The sequence below is a fragment of the Nerophis lumbriciformis genome, linkage group LG13 (assembly GCF_033978685.3).
Source record: "Nerophis lumbriciformis linkage group LG13, RoL_Nlum_v2.1, whole genome shotgun sequence".
In the NCBI taxonomy this organism is placed as follows: Eukaryota; Metazoa; Chordata; class Actinopteri; order Syngnathiformes; family Syngnathidae; genus Nerophis; species Nerophis lumbriciformis.
Window position 1 is genome coordinate 35211055 of NC_084560.2, and position 22378 is coordinate 35233432.

Below are 22378 nucleotides of genomic sequence, written 5' to 3' on the forward strand. Positions count from 1 at the left end.
CCAGGTGCATGTCTTTGGAGGTGGGAGGAAGCCGGAGTACCCATCCATCCATCCATTTTCTACCGCTTATTCCCTTTGGGGTCGCGGGGGGCGCTGGAGCCTATCTCAGCTACAATCGGGCGGAAGGCGGGGTACACCCTGGACAAGTCGCCACCTCATCGCAGTACCGGAGTACCCGGCTTATATATATATATATATATATATATATATATATATATATATATATATATATATACACATGTATACATATAGACATAGACACGCACATATATATATATATAATATACATATATATAATATATATATGTGTGTCTATGTGTATGTACGTATATATACATGTGTATGTATATGTGTGTGTATATATATGCATATATGTGTGTATATATATTTAAAAAATGTGTATATAAATGCATATATGTGTGTGTATATATATGTGTGTATATACGTATATATAAATATACATGTGTGTATATATATAATGTGTATATATACATGTGTGTATATAAACACATGTGTATATATATTTATATATATATATGTGTGTGTGTGTATATATATATATACACTGTATATGTGTGTGTGTGTGTGTGTGTATATATGTGTGTATATAAATGTGTATATATATATGTATAAATATATATACACATGTGTATAAATATATATGTATATATACATATGTGTATGAATGTATATGTATATGTATACCTACTCAGTAGCCTAGTGGTTAGAGTGTCCGCCCTGAGATCGGTAGGTTGTGAGTTTAAACCCCGGCCAAGTCATACCAAAGACTAAAAATGGGACCCATTACCTCCCTGCTTGGCACTCAGCATCAAGGGTTGGAATTGGGGGTTAAATCACCAAAATGATTCCCGGGCGCGGCCACCGCTGCTGCTCACGGCTCCCCTCACCTCCCAGGGGGTCATGGGTCCAATGCAGAGAACAATTTCACCGCACCTATTGTGTTTATTATATACGGTGTGTGTGTGTGTGCGGCCACGTGAGTCTGCCCCCTGCCAAACAAAGCCAGCCCCAACCCGACTCGCTATATTTTATATATTATAATGCTATCATTATAATATATAGGGGGCAGACTATACTCCGGTACAGTAGGTGGCGGTATGCGCCTTCTAAGTTACAGCTGCCACCCGCCAGAAAACTAAAAGAAGAGGAACATGTTTGGACACTGAGACGGACATAACGCCACAGTGGGCTCTTCAAGTCTAAGTTAATCTTTCATTTCCTCGTGTGTGCTGTTTCGTCCGTCGTGTGACAAACTACTCTTTATTAATTACTCGTGTCAAGATACACTCGACTCGTCTCCGTGAACTTAGAAACTTCTCGGACTAGCTTAGCTTAGCTTGCTAGCTGCTAACAAAGAGAGGCGGAAGTTGCTCAGCAGAGATCACGTGTGAGTGTAAAGTGTTGCGATTGCGTGGAAATGTGCGAAAGATCGATAGCAGAGTACGAGGAATGACTTTCTCGAACAAAAGAGGGGAACGAGCGACGACGTCAACTACTGGACGCTATTTTCAAGAAGCCTCAAGTTGTGTGACACAGAACAGGTTTGTTTACTAACTTTATATGTCATCATTAACGTCAAAGAACACTTGGAACTACTTTACTGAGTGGACGAGCTTTGTCAAGAAGTGAAAGTAAAATGGTTGGCTATGGAATTGTTTTGATTTGCACACACACTTCAAAGTAGGGACAAGCGGTAGGAAATGGATGGACTTGTAAGTAGACTGGCTTGGCTGGAGCTCCACGCTTTGGGCCTTGAATCTCCCCAGCGCCTTTTTCAGCCTCTCCAGGGAGCCAACGTGAATTGTTTCAAAAGTGTTTCATTGCTGTTTAAACAATCCCCGTTCACATGAGTGTAGTTAAAAAACAATCTATGTCTACAAAGAGAAAACATTCCCCAGCTGTCATTCACATTTTGCCCACAAAAGCTGACGTGATGGCAATATAGCGATATAATACATGTACAATCTTGTGTACTTTATATTTAAAATCAATATAGTTGGATATTACATGTACAGTTATGTGTAAGTTATATTTAAAATCCATATAGTTAGATATTACATGTACAAACCCTGTTACCATTTACACAACGTGCCAACTTCAATGGTGTTGTTTTTTTTATACATGTGTACGTTATATTTCAAATCAATATAGTGATATATTACATCTACAATCATGTGTATGTTATGTTTAAAATATAGTGATAACTAGTACAATTGTGTACTTTATATTTAAAGTCAATATAGACATATATGTACAATCGTGTACTTTGTATTTAAAAAAATCGGAGCACACTTACATGGAGGACAATATTTTTTGCCCCTGAACGAAATGAAACTTACTCGTAAGTAAATAACTTCATGTTCTGTTGTTGAATCATTTTTTAAAACATGAGATTATGTTGCATGTTGTACACACAGCACCTTTAAATAAAAAAAGTTTGTCCACTCATTAGGGCTGGGCAAAAAGCACCGAAACTAGTATCCTGATACATTTTGGCTAAATATTGATCTATGATATAATGTGCGCACACCATAATATCTTTACCGGAAAGTGAGTTTCGACAAAGCCAAATATGTGTCAAGATGTTTTATTGAAACAAATACTTAACAGAAGTAACTTAAATTGTTATTTTTAAAGTTGCATGATTATTCACATTAAAAAATAATAAATACATTTTAAAAATCTTAAAAATAATTTAGGGCTGGGCGATATATCAAATATACTCTATATATCGCGGGTTTGTCTCTGTGCGATGTAGAAAATGACTATATCGTGATATTCGAGTATACGTTCTCACGCAGTTGCTTTTTAGCTGCGGGCATTACACTACAGGCTTTTCTCACTCTTTCTTGTCTCTCCTTCTCACAGAGACATAAAACAAGCGCACCTTCTTACATACGTCACATATTGTCGCGCGTGCAACATCATATGCCCTCGCCGAGCAGAGAGGTAGCGGAATGGGTAACGTTAGCTGTGGCAGGTGGTGCGAGTGGTAATACGAAAGAGAGAAGGTGAGAATCTGGTAACAAATGAAGGAAGAAGAATGAATTCCCAAGAAAAACAGCACGGGGTCCATCGTCTGGTGGTGGTTTGTCTTCAAGCGGGAAGATGTTGAACAGACAACCGTAATTTGTCAAGTATACTACAAAAAGTATCAGCACTACCAATTTGTAGCATCATTTGAAAAGTCACCAGCTAGAGAGTGAAGAGTGCTTCAAACTCCGCATGTCAACATCTCCGGCCGGTGCCACCCAACAAAATGACCCAATAGAGCCTGGCGTCTTCCATTTCCACATCAACACCGTATTAAAAAAACAGGAGATAACGTACGCAGGAACCTACCACATAGCGAAGGACATACACAATTGTATTTCCTATTATGCAGCTCATTTTTATTTGACAGTTATTGAAATATCTTGTGTGACATCATGCACAAAAGTGCACTTTATATGTTTTAAACTATTGTAGTGGCGTTCTGTACAAAAAGTGCACTTTAATTTAGTGTTGTTTTGATATGTCATCTTAGTGACATCATGCACAAAAGTGCACTCATAGCTTGTTTTAAAATGTCTCTGACAATCTTGCACTTTCTGTTTTGAAATGACATGAATGTTTGTGCCACTGCTTAATAACTGTTTAATAAATACAGTTTTGGTAAATTGACTTAGTTGTGATTTCCCTCTCTGCATGCAAGTTTACAATGAGCATATATTAATGCAGTATGAAGAAGAATGTTTTAATGTAGACACATAGAATCATCATACTGCTGTGATTAAATGCATCAAGTGTTCATTCAAGGCTAAGGCTAAATATCGAGATATTAATAAAAGGCCATATCGCCCAACCCTAATACAATCTTTAATCTTCTTTAAAGGGGAACATTATCACCAGACCTATGTAAGCGTCAATATATACCTTGATGTTGCAGAAAAAAGACCATATATTTTTTTAACCGATTTCCGAACTCTAAATGGGTGAATTTTGGCGAATTAAACGCCTTTCTAATATTCGCTCTCGGAGCGATGACGTCACAACGTGGCGTCACATCGGGAAGCAATCCGCCATTTTCTCAAACACCGAGTCAAATCAGCTCTGTTATTTTCCGTTTTTTTGACTGTTTTCCGTACCTTGGAGACATCATGCCTTGTCGGTGTGTTGTCGGAGGGTGTAACAACACGAACAGGGACGGATTCAAGTTGCACCAGTGGCCCAAAGATGCCAAAGTGGCAAGAAATTGGACGTTTGTTCCGCACACTTTACCGACGAAAGCTATGCTACGACAGAGATGGCAAGAATGTGTGGATATCCTGCGACACTCAAAGCAGATGCATTTCCAACGATAAAGTCAAAGAAATCTGCCGCCAGACCCCCATTGAATCTGCCGGAGTGTGTGAGCAATTCAGGGACAAAGGACCTCCGTAGCACGGCAAGCAATGGCGGCAGTTTGTTCCCGCAGACGAGCGAGCTAAACCCCCTGGATGCCTTGGCTCACACCGTCCCGAAGATGATCAAGAGAAGAATATCGACCCTAGCTTCCCTGGCCTGCTGACATGAGGGTATGTCTACAGAATATATTAATTGATGAAAATTGGACTGTCTGCACTCTCAAAGTGCATGTTGTTGCCAAATGTATTTCATATGCTGTAAACCTAGTTCATAGTTGTTAGTTTCCTTTAATGCCAAACAAACACATACCAATCGTTGGTTAGAAGGCGATCGCCGAATTCGTCCTCGCTTTCTCCCGTGTCGCTGGCTGTCGTGTCGTTTTCGTCGGTTTCGCTTGCATACGGTTCAAACCGATATGGCTCAATAGCTTCAGTTTCTTCTTCAATTTCGTTTTCGCTACCTGCCTCCACACTACAACCATCCGTTTCAATACATGCGTAATCTGTTGAATCGCTTAAGCCGCTGAAATCCGAGTCTGAATCCGAGCTAATGTCGCTATAGCTTGCTGTTCTTTCCGCCATGTTTGTTTGTGTTGGCTTCACTATGTGACGTCACAGGAAAATGGACGGGTGTATATAACGATGGTTAAAATCAGGCACTTTGAAGCTTTTTTTTAGGGATATTGCGTGATGGGTAAAATTTTGAAAAACACTTCAAAAAATATAATAAGCCACTGGGAACTGATTTTTAATGGTTTTAACCCTTCTGAAATTGTGATAATGTTCCCCTTTAAAGGGGACTTATTGAGATGTTTTTTTCTGCATGTAAAACACTTCCTTGAGTTCTACATAACATGTAATGGTGCTTTTTGGTCAAAATGTTGCGTAGATGATGTTTTACAGATCATCTTCAAGCCGCTTTATGACCGTCTCTTCAGGATGTGCCATGTTGTTTCTTTTACGTGCCTCCACTTTCACTGTCTTCTCAATATGACAAGTGGGAAGGTTTGTGTCAAGTTTGTCCTCAAACAGTGAAGTGAAGTGAATTATATTTATATAGCGCTTTTCTCTAGTGACTCAAAGCGCTTTACATAGTGAAACCCAATATCTAAGTTACATTAAAACCAGTGTGGGTGGCAGTGGGAGCAGGTGGGTAAAGTGTCTTGCCCAAGGATACAACGGCAGTGACTAGCATGGCGAAAGCGGGAATCGAACCTGGAACCCTCAAGTTGCTGGCACGGCCGCTCTACCAACCGAGCTATACCACCCCAACAAACAACAAACAAAACACATACTAAAACAAAAATGTTATTTTCCCCTCGTCTTTTTCCCATTTTCAATCCTTTTTTAAAAATGCTCCAGGGAGCCACTCGGGCTGCGCGAAAGAGCCCCGGGTTGCTGTCCACCGCGTTAGACGTTTAGCTTCCATGAGGGAGCCTCATTCCTGTAACTGACTGACTTGTGATTGACAGGGGAACAGATGTTGGATCTGCCGCCGGAGCTCTGCGTGTCCGTGTTCAGTTACCTGAGCACGAAGGAAAAGCACGCCGTCCGATGCTGCTGCAAGGCCCTCAGGAAGCTCATCGACCACCCTTGCCTGTGGAGGAGGCACATTGTGGTGCTGAAGGATCTCACCCGCTACACCCCTGGCTTCTGGGACACCCTGCGCCACCGCAAGGTGACCCGGGTGGTTGTGTGGAAATTTAAGCATAAGGATTGGTGGATGCTCGCCAAGTTCCTCCCAACGCTCGCCGCCATCGTGTTCAAGTACGTAGGGTTGCACAAGAGGATGAAACTGGACCTGGACTACCTCATGCTGTTCTCAGATCTCAAGGACGTGGGCGTACGGAACACCGCCTTGTCGAAGCCCATGCTGGGCCCCAGCCTGATCGCCCGGCTGACAGGTCGTCTGACACACCTGAGCATATGCAACGTCAGCCTGACGTGCATCAGCGCCTTCTTTAAAGCCGTGTCGCACCTGAGTAACCTGCAGTACCTGCTCTTCCACCACCTGGAAGAGGTGAGTCCCGTGCCCCGCCAAGACTTGACCCACATGATGGTGCAGCTGAAGCAGCTCAAACACCTCTCATGGGGAATGAGGGGGCGGCCGCAGGAACCTGTGCCCGACGACTGCCTGAGCCTCCCGGACCCTCGGCATCCAGGTAAACCCCACCCTCATGCCACCACCAACACTGATTCCATGAACCAGGCCGAGAGAAGCTTTTTATTGCGTTGCCTTCCTCAGGATCCCAGTACGACGGCCCAGCTCTGACCACCTTGGAGCTGGAGGTCTACCACAATACCATCCTGCCCGAGGTGGCCTTTTGGAGCCTGACCTCGCTCAGATCGCTGACGGTGCGCTACAGGTCCTTTCCAGATGGCGTGAATTGTCGCCTGAACTCCTGGCTGAGTCCCATCAAGCACCTGGAGTCTTTCAGCATCTACGGTGAGTTGTTGCCAGGAGGTACCTTGATGAAGATGCTACCAAAACACATGCTGGTAATGTACACTCCCTTAGGCTTGTGGTGGCGGATCTCCGCTCTTCGGTGACCACTCTTACTTGATTATGTAATAAGTGCATGATGAAGGATACACCTCTCTTTCACTTTTACTCGCTGAATATAGCTACACAAATCATTTCTGCAAAGAAGGCGCCTTTGAGGTGTGTTGTGAAGCGGAGTTGATGTGAAAAATAATAAGTGTTATACAGAATTCTGTGTGTATTTTATGCATCTTGGTATTGAAGTGATATCATGTCCCGATCTGCTTTTTGCAGGAAGATATAGAATAGAGTTTTATGGTCATTATTACAGTGAACAGGTTCAAAGAACAACAAAGTTGGAGCAGATCCCCTAAGGCAGTGTTTAGTGTGCCGCGGCACACTAGTGTGCCGTGAGATACAGTCTGGTGTGCCGTGGGAGATTATCTAATTTCACCTATTTTGGTTAGAAATATTTTTTGCAAACCAGTAATTATAGTTTGCAAATGATGTGTTGTTGTTGAGTGTCTGTGCTGTGTAGAGCTCGGCAGAGTAACCGTGTAATACTCTTCCATATCAGTAGATGGCAGCCGATAGCTAATTGCTTTGTAGATGTCGGAAACAGCGGGAGGCAGGGTGCAGGTAAAAAGGTGTCTAATGCTTAAACCAAAAATAAACAAAAGGTGAGTGCCCCTAAGAAAAGGCATTGAAGTTTAGGGAAGGCTATGCGGAACGAAACTAAAGCTGAACTGGCTACAAAGTAAACAGAATGCTGGAGGACAGCAAAGACTTACTGTGGAGCAAAGACGGCGTCCACAATGTACATCCGAACACGACATGACAATCAACAATGTCCCGACAAAGAAGGATAAAAACAACTGAAATATTCTTGATTGCTAAAACAAAGTAGATGCGGGAAATATCGCTCAAAAGAAGACATGAAACTGCTACAGGAAAATACCAAAAAAAGAGAAAAAGCCACCAAAATAGGAGCGCAAGACAAGAACTAAAACACTACACACAGGAAAACACCAAAAAAAACCAAATAAGTCATGGCGTGATGTGACAGGTGGTGACAGTACACCTACTTTGAGACAAGAGCTATATTGATGCATGCTTGGTTATGGTTTAAAGTCATATCCAACAATTGTGACAACAATTTTTGACTGTCAACTGAGTTTTGTTTTTTAATGATTTCTGCTGGTGGTGTGCCTCTGGATTTTTTCAATGAAAAAAATGCGCCTTGGCTCAAAAAAGGTTGAAAAACACTGCCCTAAGGTGCATACATAATAGTATAGTAATATAAATAGTAAAAAAGAATATATGAAAAAAAATATATATATATTAAAAAATGTATATATACATATATATATATATATATATTTTTTTTTTAATATATATATTTTTTAATGTATTCTTTTTCTCTTTTTTTTTTTTTTAATATATATATTTTTTTATATATTCTTTTTCTCAGCTCGTGGGTCCATGACGATGACTTCTGTTTTGTTTGATCCCTTCACGTCAGAGAAACCCTCTGAGTGATTGCTGCTGTGTGAGGGAGGGAGACTGATAATCCAAATGCACATTGTCCAGTGCTTTGACACTGTCTGGGGAAAATTGTATATGTGACCTTTCAGTTGTTCAGTTTGTAGTAAAAGATTCTCCCGGACACTAATGTGCAAAGACACATGAAAACCTTATTGTTGTTCAGTTTGCGGTAAAAGTCTCTCAAAAATGTAGTATCCAATTACACATGAAAACACACACCGGAGAGAAACCTTTCATTTGCTCAAACAGTGGCAATGGGTTTTCTCGAAAGGAAAGCACACACACAGGAGAAAAGCTTTCCAGTTGTTCAGTTTGCGGTAAAATATTCTTACAGGGATGTAATATGGAAAGATACATGAGAACACACACAGGAGAAAAACCCTTCGGTTGCTCAAACTGCAGCAAAAGGTGTTCTCAAAGGGCAACGATGCTGACACATTTGAGAACACACACAGGAAAAAAAAACTTTATGTGTTCAGTTTGTGGTAAAATATTCTCCAAAAAAGGGATAATGTAATCACACATGAAAACATTCAGGAGAAAAAACGTTCAGTTGTTCAGTGTGTAATAAAAGATACACTGACAAATAAATAGTAAAATAGAATATATATAAAAAAATAATATATATAAAATATATATATATATATATATTTTTTTTTTTCAATATATATATTTTTTTCAATATTATTTTTTACTATTTATATTACTATACTATTATGTATGCACCTTAGGGGATCTGCTCCAACTTTGTTGTTCTTTGAACCTGTTCACTGTAATAATGACCATAAAACTCTATTATTGCACTTACCAAGAGGCCCTTTGGGATATATTTCACAGTCCAACATTATTGCACATTATAGTCAGGTTATTGCACATTATTCTATTTCACAGTCCAGTATTATTGCACATATCAAGAGGCCATTTAGGATATATTGCACAGTCCAACATTATTGCACATTATAGTCCAACAAATAAAAGACGTGACACATGAGGTCATGACGGACACATTGTGCTCACTCAGGGCCTGTTTAATGCTACTATGGCTCTTAGGTAAAAAAAAAAAAACATTTAGTCTATTTGTGCCCGCTTTTAGCACCCTAGGTCCCTTGTGTACTCACAGAGTTTGTGCCCAGCCATCTTAACTTGGTTGACCACCACTTTTTATCACTTCCGAGAAGAAGTCACGTGACAGATTGCAAGCAATACAAATATGATGTACATTTTTACTACTGTCGTCATATCATGATGACACATTTCAGTCGTGTTCTGCAAATCTGACTTTTGGGATGATGTCTCGATTCAACCCAATTCTCAATATACATAATTTTGTAATTAAAACCTTTTCAAATCAAGTTACAGATCACAGGTCACAAAAGCTCCTTTTGGCTGCTGCCGTACAACTTATAAGCGCAATGTTGGCATAAAAACATATTTTTAAAAATGTGTTTTTTAAATGTTATCTACAAAAAATATAGACTGTTAATCAATCTATCAAAAGAAAATTGAGCAACCCCAACGCCAACCCAATCCCATCTTTACAATATGCTGAGAAGAAGAAATACAAATACAATACTGTATTTTCCAGACTATAAGACGCTACTTTTTTCCTACGCTACCCTGCGGCTTATAAAACAGTGCGTCTTATTCATGGGGTGGTCTTCGCTTACGACGATGTTATTTTGTATTCAATAAATGGTTTTCATAAAACGCCAACAGAGACACTAAAGAGACGTGTCATTGTTTGTGCTTTGGCGCCATCTTTGAGAGGAGCTGCTGGTTGAACGTGTAAAGTATTTCTATCTGTTTAGTGTCTTGAACCGGAAGCACAAATGCCGTTCCGTCGTCTGGTGTGTTTCTACTCGAATGTTTTTTTCATTCATCACTCCATGCAGCGTTTGTAAGTTTTAAGATATAACTAAATCTATTCAAACTTACTGTCGAACATGCTATTGTAATGTAATCAAGCTAGCATCATTAGCATTAGCTAATGCGCTGACACGTTCACAAGTGTCTGTTGGAATTATTAACCTGCAATGGCATTCTGTTTGTATTGTTTCAGTTTCACAATTTCCTCAGTAAATTCACCAAAACGTGACCGTGGAGTTATTGAGTCTGTTTAGCTGATTAGAGAGCAAGCTTCCTCAGCTAGTGGGTCCACGACGATGACTTCTGTTTTGTTTGATCAGCCGTTTTACTGCCGTTTTACAGACACTGTTTAAAAACAATTAAGGTATGTCAATGAAAATGTACAAATATTTATGTGTAAATAACTCATTTCACAACGTATATATCTGCCGTGTATAGTCCGGTGCAGCTAATATATGGGGAAAAAATGTATTCGGAAATGTAGTGGTTGCGGGGTGCTCCAAAGTCCGGAAAAAACATTACTAAAAAACTACTAACAGTACAAAAAAAAAAAGGAAAACCACACTTTTGTATAAGCAACAGTATCAGTAGTAATAGCATTTATAACAAAGTTGATTATTGTTTTTAATCTACAAAATGTATTCTTTAAAAAAAAAAGTTAAATTGTTTAAAAAAACGCGATTTGGATTTAAATACATTTTTTTGAGCGTATGTAATACAAATGAATAAGGAAATAATGTAAATAATTAATGGATTTTGTTACACAGCCATTCTACGTTGTTTGTCTGTATATAATTGTGACAAATATGTACTCATTCAATGATCTTGAAAATTAGAAGTATCAGATTTGGTATGACCGACACTGCCAATGTAATTACTTGGTATCAAAGCAACACCCACATTTGTGGTATCACCAGTAACCAGATTTGAGCCCTCCGTGTCGGACGTTCTCACAATGTTTTGCGGTTCCCGAGACAGGCATCAACTTCCTGGCCAAGTACTGGACCAACATCCCCGCCAGCGTGACCAGCCTGACGCTGCGTGTGAACGTCATTCTCAAGGACTTGGACTCCATCGCTGCCAAAGTCCCGTCTCTGGAGCACCTGGACATCAACAATAAAAACGAGAGCCAGGAGGGCAGCCTGTGTTGTTGCATCGCCAAGTTGTTCCCTCAACTCAAGACGCTGCGCATAAGGTGAGACCCCACCCCGCCTTGGCGGGGATCTGAGTTTTTACTTGAATTCTGAGCGCCGCTCTCTCGCCTTCCAGGTTCCCCATGCAGGGTCGTGGGTTGGACCTGCTAAGCCTCAACCACCTGCGGCACCTGGAGCGACTGGAGCTGATGATGGATTGCTCCAGGGTCCGGAAGAAATGCCTGAAGCGGAACCCCTGCTCCATCCCCTCCATGCAGGACGTCGCCAACCATCTGCAGGTGATGTCGGCCGACAGGATCACCGTGGTCATCATCCCTTCACCTCAGAGAAACCCTCTGAGTGATTGCTTCTGTGTGAGGGAGGGAGACTGATGACCCAAATGCACATTGTCCAGTGCTTTGACACTGTCTGGGGAAAATTGTATATGTGACCTTTCAGTTGTTCAGTTTGTAGTAAAAGATTCTCCCGGACACTAATGTGCAAAGACACATGAGAACACATACAGGAGAAAAACCTTATTGTTGTTCAGTTTGCGGTAAAAGTCTCTCTCAAAAATGTAGTATCCAATCACACATGAAAACACACACCGGAGAGAAACCTTTCATTTGCTCAAACAATGGCAATGGGTTTTCTCGAAAGGAAAGCACACGCACAGGAGAAAAGCTTTCCAGTTGTTCAGTTTGCGGTAAAATATTCTTACAGGGATGTAATATGGAAAGATACATGAGAACACACGCAGGAGAAAAACCTTTCGGTTGCTCAATCTGCAGCGAAAGGTGTTCTCAAAGGGCAACGATGCTGACACATTTGAGAACACACACAGGAAAAAAAACAACTTTAGGTGTTCAGTTTGTGGTAAAATATTCTCCAAAAACGGGATAATGTAATCACACATAAAAACATTCGGGAGAAAAAACGTTCAGTAGTTCAGTGTGTAATAACTAATAATTAACTTTTCCTTTTTGGAAGTCCTCTTTGAATGGACTCCTGCTGAGTCACTAATGGTTTACTGCAGGGCTTCTCTAAAGGGACCCTCCCGTCGACTGGGTTGAACTCCAACGTGCAGGCTTTGAGCCGGGGGTGGCCAACAAGAATTGACACCCTAGCCCGTCGTCTCTCACTGCTTGCAATGCCAGAGTGGAAGAGTCCAGCCCCTATCGAGAGAACTGGTTCCAGAGCCCTTGCTGTGCGTCGAAGAGATCCAGCCGGAACTTCTCCACTTCGCGTAGTAGCTCAGGCTCCTTCCCCCCCCAGCGAGGTAACTTTCCACGTCCCAAAAATTAGCTTCTGTAACCGAGGATCAGACCGCCAAGTGCCCAGGCGCTCGCCATCATGCCCCACCTCCGGGCCTGGCTCCAGAGGGGGGCCCCGGAAATCTTAGTCCTTGTTTTCTCATTTCCATAAAGGTATTCGAGCTGCTCTTTGTCTGATCCCTCACCTAGGACCTGTTTGTCTTGGAAGACCCTACCAGGGTTCATAGAAGTCCCCGGACAACATAGCTCCTAGGAACATTGGGACACGCAAACTCCTCTACCACGACAAGGTGTCAGCTTAGAACGGAGATTTATGGAATGTGGGACTATAAAAGGCATCGGGTGCTGTCGCATGAGGCAGAAGCGGAAACTGACGTCAGACACCACCTGGACCACCTGCTAGCCAGATCGTTTTGCTGCGGAGCCACTACTTGGAGCATATCCACATTTTTTACCTTTTTTGTGTTTTTATCATTGGCCTGTGGAGAAATGGGACTAAAAGAGACAATTACCAGGAGGACTTGAGTTGGATGCGTGGTACCGTAAGTAGGCTGTGGCTTCCAATATTTTATCGCTTGCCCGTACATGCATGTCACATATGTGACTTTGGGTAATATATTTTCTGTATAAACTTTGGGTGTTGATCTGCACTTTGGACTGTGGGGTTGAGTGTGGTGGCATTGTATTGGCGGGTTACATGGACGGCGGGAGGGGGGAGATAGTTGTTTTGCGGGATTAATTTGTTTGGTATTAAAAAGAAAGCCTGATTGGGGTGTGGCCAGTGTTGGGTTACTTACTGAAAACCAGTAACTAGTTACAGTTACTAGTTACTTTATTTCAAAAGTAACTCAGTTACTTACACCAAAAAGTAATGCGTTACTGTGAAAAGTAACTATTTAGTTACTTTTTTTTTTAATAGTTTTTTTTAAGGCTCCCGTTAATGCCCTTTTAGCCTTCATTTCAGTACTGTTATTGCACTGGAGAATAATATAATCTGTTGATCAACTTGACATGCATTTGCATCACTGCACTCTGCTAAGCAATGTGGTCTACATACAACACACAAAGACAAAGATACGTTTCAAAGGGCCAATTTGTTTCAGGCCAGAACAAATTGACAAAACTATTTTAAATAGCTGCAACATAACATACATAAGTAACAAACCGCATAAGGCTGCAGCTAACGATTATTTTTCTATCGATTAATCTATAGATTATTTTTTCGATTAATCGGTTAATCTATAGATTATTTTTTCGATTAATCTATAGATTATTTTTCCTTTTACCGATTATTTTTTTTATTTAAAATGAAGATGAAAAAATAAATGTAGGCCAGTTTTTTCAAAAGGCATGGCTTTTATTTACAAAAAAAAAAGTATGGCCACTCAGTCAACATTGACAACAACATGACAAAATATTCTGTAACAATGTAAACATTTAACAAAATTAAAAGTAGCTTATTTGCTTTTAATGTGCAAATATAAAAGTAAACATCCAGTGCAAATCTTAATATTCTGCAATAGTATAAGCATTTCAAAAGTACAGGTATTGCTTATTTTGCTTTAAAATGTGCAAAAATAAAGATAAAAATCCAATTAAAAAAAGTGCAAAACGGAAATATTCTGTAACAACAGTGTAAACATTTCAACAAAAGTAAAAGTATTGCTTATTTGCTAAAATGTGCAAAAATAAAGATAAACATCCAATACAAAAAAGTGCAAAACGAAATATTCTGTAACAACAGTGTAAACATTTCAACAAAAGTAAAACTTTTGCTTATTTTGCTTAATAACACAACAATGATAGTATGATTAAAGTGAAAGTTAATTGTTCGTTTGTACATAGTATACGTAATTGTTAATGTTGTAAAAGGTATTTGCACAACTAATTAACGTTAGCGTTAAAGAGGAGCGCGTCTTTGTAAACACTGAACAGGCACGCCAAACGCTCCTCTCAGAGCGAAACGGTGCTTTAGTTTATGAATTTACAACGCAGATACAAATGACACATTCATGTTTTTGTGTAATGATGACAACGTATACTCACGCGGACGATTGACTAGTTGATGGTGATGGCAAGAACGCTGCCGTTGTGCTGCTATGATAGGCCATTTCCGCTCGACACAGTGTGCATACAACAACATTATTAGCAGAGGTGGGTAGAGTAGCCAGAAATTGTACTCAAGTAAGAGTACTGTTACTTTAGAGATTTATTACTCAATTAAAAGTAAGGAGTAGTCACCCAAATATTTACTTGAGTAAAAGTAAAAAGTATGTTGTGAAAAAACTACTCAAGTACTGAGTAACATACACACACATATCATATTTATATTTATATATATATATATATATATATATATATATATATATATATATATATATGTGTGTGTGTGTGTGTGTATATATGTGTGTGTATATATATATGTATATATATACACACACACATGTGTATATATATATATATATATATATATATATATACATACATTGATATATACAGTATATAATTTATATTTATTTATTTTGCCGTTTTTGTTTACATGTTAAAGGTGTTTTAATGAATATACATGCATGTTTAACATATAGATTCCTTTCTTTCATGAAGACAAGAATATAAGTTGGTGTATTACCTGATTCTGATTACTTGCATTGATTGTAATCAGGAAGTAGTGCTGGTAACGTCCACGTTTTCAAATGGAGGAGAAAAAAAGTTCCTCCTTTCTGTCTAATACCACATGAAAGTGGTTGTTATTTGGCATCTTATTTGTCCACCTTCCATATTCGTTTTTATACCCTTTACAAGAAATACATTGGCGGCAAACTCCGTAGCTTGCTAGCTTGTTTGCGCTGGCTTTCGGAGACTCTTATTTTGAAAGCGCAGGCGCGATGGAGCGGGACTTTTATTGTGAAGACAGGAACTGTGCAGTCAGTCTTTACGGTTGAAATAAAAAAAGGGTCTTTTTTCCTTCACACTTTTGATTGATTGATTGGAACTTTTATTAGTAGATTGCACAGTACAGTGCATATTCCGTACAATTGACCACTAAATGGTAACACCCGAAGTTAGCTCGGAGCCAGTCAGGTCATGTGACCCCTGGCTCTGTTTGATTGGTCCAACGTCACCAGTGACTGCATCTGATTGGTGGAACGAAGTGAAACGTCACCAGTAAGGCAGGCACTATGAAGGTCTGTCTGACAGACCAAAACAAACAAAGCGTGCATTAACAGATCGATAAAAATTAGTAGCGAGTAGCGAGCTGAATGTAGATAAAAGTAGCGGAGTAAAAGTAGCGTTTCTTCTTAGGCCGTATATTGAAATACTCCCACACTTTTGACGACTTTTGGCGTGCTTTTTTCCCCTCGCTCGCACCGCTCGCATCGTCTGCTTTGCGCTCCGGTAGTGTGACGTAAATATGCGACGCGTCGACGAACAAAAACGTCCTCGACGTATTTACGTAACCGATGACGTCGACTACGTCGACGCGTCGTTTCAGCCCTAAAACCGCATAATAACAACATAGCTGTAAACCTGTCTTCACCCAAGGAAGGCACACATGACATGATTATATGTCATGCCACTATATACAGCACACATACTGCTATACACATGCCTAACCAGGCGTTTTTTTCTCTCAAGGAATTGTGAAATAAAATCATGTCTTCAGTGAGCGAGTAGGGGCGTGTCCTGGCGCGCTGCCAGCGGAGGTGCCAGCCTAGCATGCAGTAGAAGGAATGAAAACATCTTTAAATTGTGCTTTATTTTTCAAATTTTTGCATGTTCAATTGCTGAAAAACCAGGAGCCTCTGGGTGTGGGGGTTGCTTTCCTTGTCACCCCCCACCAGGCGGCCCCCAGACCTCCGGCTTATTTTCAGTCTTTTTCATTAAGTTCAAATCACATGCCTGACACACGAACCCTATTATATAAAAAATATTGAAAATCAACAACTTGTTGCATTTGTAAACAGCTAAAAGTATGTACAAAGCAAACTTTCACCTGCTACAACAATTATTTTCAACAAAAGAGGAGAAACATAACCTTAGGAAAAAATATAACTTACAACTAGAGATGTCCGATAATATCGGGCTGCCGATATTATCGGCCGATAAATGCTTTAAAATGTAATATCGGAAATTATCGGTATCGGTTTCAAAAAGTAAAATGTATGACTTTTTAAAACACCGCTGTACGGAGTGGTATACGGACGTAGGGAGAAATACAGAGGGCGCATAAACCTTAACGACGCTGCCTTTGCGTGCCGGCCCAATCACATAATATCTACGGCTTTTCACACACAAAAGTGAATGCCAGGCATACTTGGTCAACATCCATACAGGTCACACTGAGGGTGGCCGTATAAACAACTTTAACACTGTTAAAAATATGCGCCACATTGTGAACCCACACCAAACAAGAATGACAAAACACAATTCGGGAGAACATCTGCACCGTAACACAACAAACACAACAGAACAAATACCCAGAACCCCTTGCAGCACTAACTCTTCCGGGACGCTACAGTATACACCCCCCGCTACCCCTAACTCTCCTGTGACTGACTCCACTGCAGATGGAATCGGCTATGGCTTTCAGGACTTGGCCGTGTCGCCAGCGGTACGGCCCTTCACCCAGGGCTTTTGGACAACAGTTCATAATGTGCTCCAAGGTTCCAAGGGGGCATGCTGGTGTCTCCACCTTCCCCCAGGTGAAGAGGTTGGATGGACTTGTTAGCACGCCGTAGACCGCCGGGATCAAGAATTTTATCCGATGGGGTTCGGCTTTCCAGAGTTCGGTCCATGTGACCTTGCGCTCTGCTGCTTGTTCCCATCTCGTCCAGGCGCCCTGTTGCTGCATTCCCGCCATCTCAACTCCTGCTCGCACCTCCTCGAGGATCAGTGACCTCCTCTCTTTCCCCTGCGCCTTATCATAGCATGGTGTTCTTCTGCTACCTACGCCAGCTCTCCCTTGCGCCAATGTTCCCACCAACATCCTTTGCCGTAGCCTTGACTCTGCGACATCCATAGCCTCGTCAGCTCTCCACTTCCGCCCCTTCTGGACTTCAATCCCAGCCTGGGCAACCTTTGGGTAACCGGACTCCCGATATTGTAGGAGCTCCATGGACCGCGTCACCATGAGCTCTTTGCTCAAGCGGCTGATGGGGAGCTTCAGCTTGTTATTCTGCCTGCAATGCTGCTCAGGCTTTGCGGCAGTCCCAGCCACCTGCGCAGGAACCTACTAGCCCTCATCTCAAAGCCTTCCACCGTTGAAATGGGGACTTCTTACATCATGAGGGGCCAGAGGATCCGAGGAAGAATCCCATGCTGGTAAATCCAGGCCTTGAACTTGCCAGGAAGGCCAGACTTGTCCACCACGGCCAGCCAGGTCTCCAGGTCTTGGTTCGTCGCTTTTGTGGAGGCTGCGTCTCTCAGGCTGCGATTGAACACCTTCCCCAAGTTCCTCACAGGTTTCTCGGTGAGTGATGGTATTTTGGTGGTGCCAAGTGAGAAGCACAACTTGCCAGTAACCTTCCCTTTCTTTAGCACAAGGGACCTCGACTTGAAGCTCATGCGAGCCCAGGAAATCACCTCCTGAAGGCAATTTAGGATCCACCTGCAGCCTGGGACAGATGTAGTGGTCACTGTCAGGTCGTCCATGAAGGCTCGGATGGGTGGCTGTCGGACTCCAGACCTGGAGAGGGGTCCTCTACACTGAACTTCCGCAGATATGTACAATATACACACTGCAAGTATATATATAATGTAGTAACAGACACCTTCATAACAATATGTAATATGTACAATATACACACTGCAAGTATATATATATAATGTAGTAACAGACACCTTCATAACAATATGTAATATGTACAATATACACACTGCAAGTATATATATAATGTAGTAACAGACACCTTCATAACAATATGTAATATGTACAATATACACACTGCAAGTATATATATATAATGTAGTAACAGACACCTTCATAACAATATGTAATATGTACAATATACACACTGCAAGTATATATATAATGTAGTAACAGACACCTTCATAACAATATGTACAATATACACACTGCAAGTATATATATAATGTAGTAACAGACACCTTCATAACAATATGTAATATGTACAATATGCACACTGCAAGTATATGTATAATGTAGTAACAGACACCTTCATAACAATATGTAATATCTACAATATACACACTGCAAGTATATATAATGTAGTAGCAGACACTTTCATAACAATATGTAATATCTACAATATACACACTGCAAGGATATGTATAATGTAGTAACAGAAACCTTCATAACAGTATGTAATATGTACAATATACACACTGCAAGTATAATATATAATGTAGTAACAGACACCTTCATAACAATATGTAATATTTACAATATACACACTGCAAGTATATATAATGTAGTAGCAGACACCTTCATAACAATATGTAATATCTACAATATACACACTGCAAGGATATATATAATGTAGTAACAGACACCTTCATAACAGTATGTAATATGTACAATATACACACTGCAAGTATAATATATAATGTAGTAACAGACACCTTCATAACAATATGTAATATGTACAATATACACACTGCAAGTATATATATAATGTAGTAACAGACACCTTCATAACAATATGTAAAATGTACATTATACACACTGCAAGTGTAATATATAATGTAGTAACAGACACCTTCATAACAATATGTAATATCTACAATATAGACACTGCAAGTATATATATAATGTAGTAACAGACACCTTCATAACAATATGTAATATCTACAATATACACACTGCAAGTATATATATAATGTAGTAACAGAAACCTTCATAACAGTATGTAATATGTACAATATACACACTGCAAGTATATATATAATGTAGTAACAGACACCTTCATAACAATATGTAATATGTACAATATACACACTGCAAATATATATATAATGTAGTAACAGACACCTTCATAACAATATGTAATATGTACAATATACACACTGCAAGTATATATATAATGTAGTAACAGACACCTTCATAACAATATGTAATATGTTCAATATTTACCATATTTTGGTCATTTTAATCATTTCCGTGACGGACTTATTCCGCGCATTGATTTCTTTATCCATAGCAGCGCACGTCCGACTTCCAGTGTGTTCCTACTTCCGGATACAAAACACTTGTGTATGTTCTAATCATGGCGGACTTGGTAACAGACAACGAAGACGACTATTTTTGGACAAATGAGGATTCTCAACCTTATACTTTTGAAGCTAAATGAACGAAGGGTTAACTTCTGCTTCTAGAAGGGAGCACGAAGAAGAGTGTGAGAGGTTGGAGCAGACTGAAGCCGGGAGAGTGGGGTGAAATCAACTCTAAGTTGCAAAATGTGGAATTTGGAGACAAGCTATTTCAACATAAATGGAGTGCTTACTTCAAACAAACCAGAAAAATTGTCCCCGGCCAGCTGGACCAAACAGACATCGAGTGAGTCACACTTTATATTAATCATGAGACACGCAGCACGTCATGCATGTATCATGACACACAGCATACGCTCTCTGGCTAGCTGTGTACAAACAAAACATGAAATAATACTTTACAGATACTGTAATATGATTGTTCATGTTTTTCACTCAGTACAGATTGGTGTCCTATCACAGTGTTGTGCAGGGGCGTCACTAGCTTTTAAGAACAGTACCCACATATGCGGTCCTCTCCAAGGTTTCTCATAGTCATTCACATCGACGTCCCACTGGGGTGAGTTTTTCCTTGCCCTTATGTGGGCTCTGTACCGAGGATGTCGTTGTGGCTTGTGCAGCCCTTTGAGACACTTGTGATTTAGGGCTATATAAATAAACATTGATTGATTGATTGATTGATATATATATATATATATATATATATATATATAGATATATATATTTATATACAGGTAAAAGCCAGTAAATTAGAATATTTTGAAAAACTTGATTTATTTCAGTAATTGCATTCAAAAGGTGTAACTTGTACATTATATTTATTCATTGCACACAGACTGATGCATTCAAATGTTTATTTCATTTATTTGAAGTGGCAACAAATGAAAATCCAAAATTCCGTGTGTCACAAAATTAGAATTTTGTGTAAGGCTAATACAAAAAAGGGATTTTTAGAAATGTTGGCCAACTGAAAAGTATGAAAATGAAAAATATGAGCATGTACAATACTCAATACTTGGTTGGAGCTCCTTTTGCCTCAATTACTGCGTTAATGCGGCGTCGCATGGAGTCGATGAGTTTCTGGCACTGCTCAGGTGTTATGAGAGCCCAGGTTGCTCTGATAGTGGCCTTCAACTCTTCTGCGTTTTTGGGTCTGGCATTCTGCATCTTCCTTTTCACAATACCCCACAGATTTTCTATGGGGCTACTAAGGTCAGGGGAGTTGGCGGGCCAATTTAGAACAGAAATACCATGGTCCGTAAACCAGGCACGGGTAGATTTTGCGCTGTGTGCAGGCGCCAATTCCTGTTGGAACTTGAAATCTCCATCTCCATAGAGCAGGTCAGCAGCAGGAAGCATGAAGTGCTCTAAAACTTGCTGGTAGACGGCTGCGTTGACCCTGGATCTCAGGAAACAGAGTGGACCGACACCAGCAGATGACATGGCACCCCAAACCATCACCCAACCATGCAAATTTTGCATTTCCTTTGAAAATCGAGGTCCCAGAGTCTGGAGGAAGACAGGAGAGGCACAGGATCCACGTTGCCTGAAGTCTAGTGTAAAGTTTCCACCATCAGTGATGGTTTGGGGTGCCATGTCATCTGCTGGTGTCGGTCCATTATTATTATTATGTACTGATGATAGTCATACGTGAATGAGCTCAGCTCCTGTTCTCCTCCATGTGTAAAGTGAGAAACACAGCTGATGCTCTAGAAGGAAGTAACCCCAAAGATAGCAAATGGTAAAAAAAGAGTGCACATTTAACTTTACTAATAACCAGGACCTTCATGGTGCATTTCAGGCTAACTAGCTAACTTAGTAGCAGCATTGTTTTAGAGCGGGAATGTAACTTTTGCCTGCAAAACAACAAACGTAGGACGTGCACAGACGCTGTCTATAGTGTGCTAGACAGGTTTTTATTTGTCAAACACAGACCTGGTGTAAAGTGGAGCTAATACGTTTTACTACAAGCAGTGATGAATACTTACTTTCTTGAAAAAGTTTCTTATGTCCATTTTGCATTCGTTCACGTTCTTGTTCTGCAGCGCTGTGTGCTTCAAAGCTGCCTGCACACCTGCAGGACCGCAAGCAAGGTCGCAGAGAAAATGTAGATTGGATTTTGAGTGATGTGGGCGTTTTCTATATGAACAAGTGGAATGGATTGGATACCGACGCACTAAAGGGGCTCTCTACCTTACGCTATGAAGTGAGGGGAAACTGAGTGAATAATGACAGGTTATATTAATATTCATTTAAACTCATATTCGGGCCACTTTATAATGAATATGTCGGCATGTATTTGTAAAAAAAAAAAAAAAAAAAAACATAACACAAAATTATTTAGAGGCTAGAGCCCCCCTAAAATAGGCCTAAAAACGTTAATGGTGTTGCGCATAACAAACTCAAATGCATTTCAGGTTGATGTAGAAGCTAGCTTATCTT

At 40.3% G+C, this 22378-nt stretch overlaps 1 protein-coding gene across 2 annotated transcripts; it reads left to right on the plus strand.

Annotated features, from left to right (window-relative positions):
• Nucleotides 1-1170: 1170 nt before the first annotated feature.
• On the plus strand, nucleotides 1171-14493 carry LOC133613389 (uncharacterized). Of its 2 annotated transcripts, none has more exons than XM_061970899.2 (6): nucleotides 1171-1562; nucleotides 5879-6568; nucleotides 6652-6852; nucleotides 11278-11494; nucleotides 11569-11731; nucleotides 12469-14493. In XM_061970899.2, exons 2-6 carry the CDS (start codon nucleotides 5887-5889, stop codon nucleotides 12832-12834), a joined length of 1629 nt encoding a protein of 542 aa, XP_061826883.2. In that variant the 5' UTR covers nucleotides 1171-1562; nucleotides 5879-5886; the 3' UTR covers nucleotides 12835-14493. The 2 variants fall into 2 exon arrangements, with proteins under 2 accessions (XP_061826883.2, XP_061826887.2); XM_061970903.2 differs by having other exon boundaries at nucleotides 12896-14493.
• The last annotated feature ends 7885 nt before the right edge of the window (nucleotides 14494-22378 follow it).

Coding starts and splice junctions, on each gene's coding strand:
- LOC133613389 (XM_061970899.2), top strand. CDS start 5,887: ATGTTGGATCTGCCGCCGGAGCTCTGCGTGTCCGTGTTCAGTTACCTG. Junction 6,569..6,651: donor CCCGGACCCTCGGCATCCAG/GTAAACCCCACC, acceptor TGCCTTCCTCAG/GATCCCAGTACGACGGCCCA. Junction 11,732..12,468: donor ACGTCGCCAACCATCTGCAG/GTGATGTCGGCC, acceptor GGTTTACTGCAG/GGCTTCTCTAAAGGGACCCT.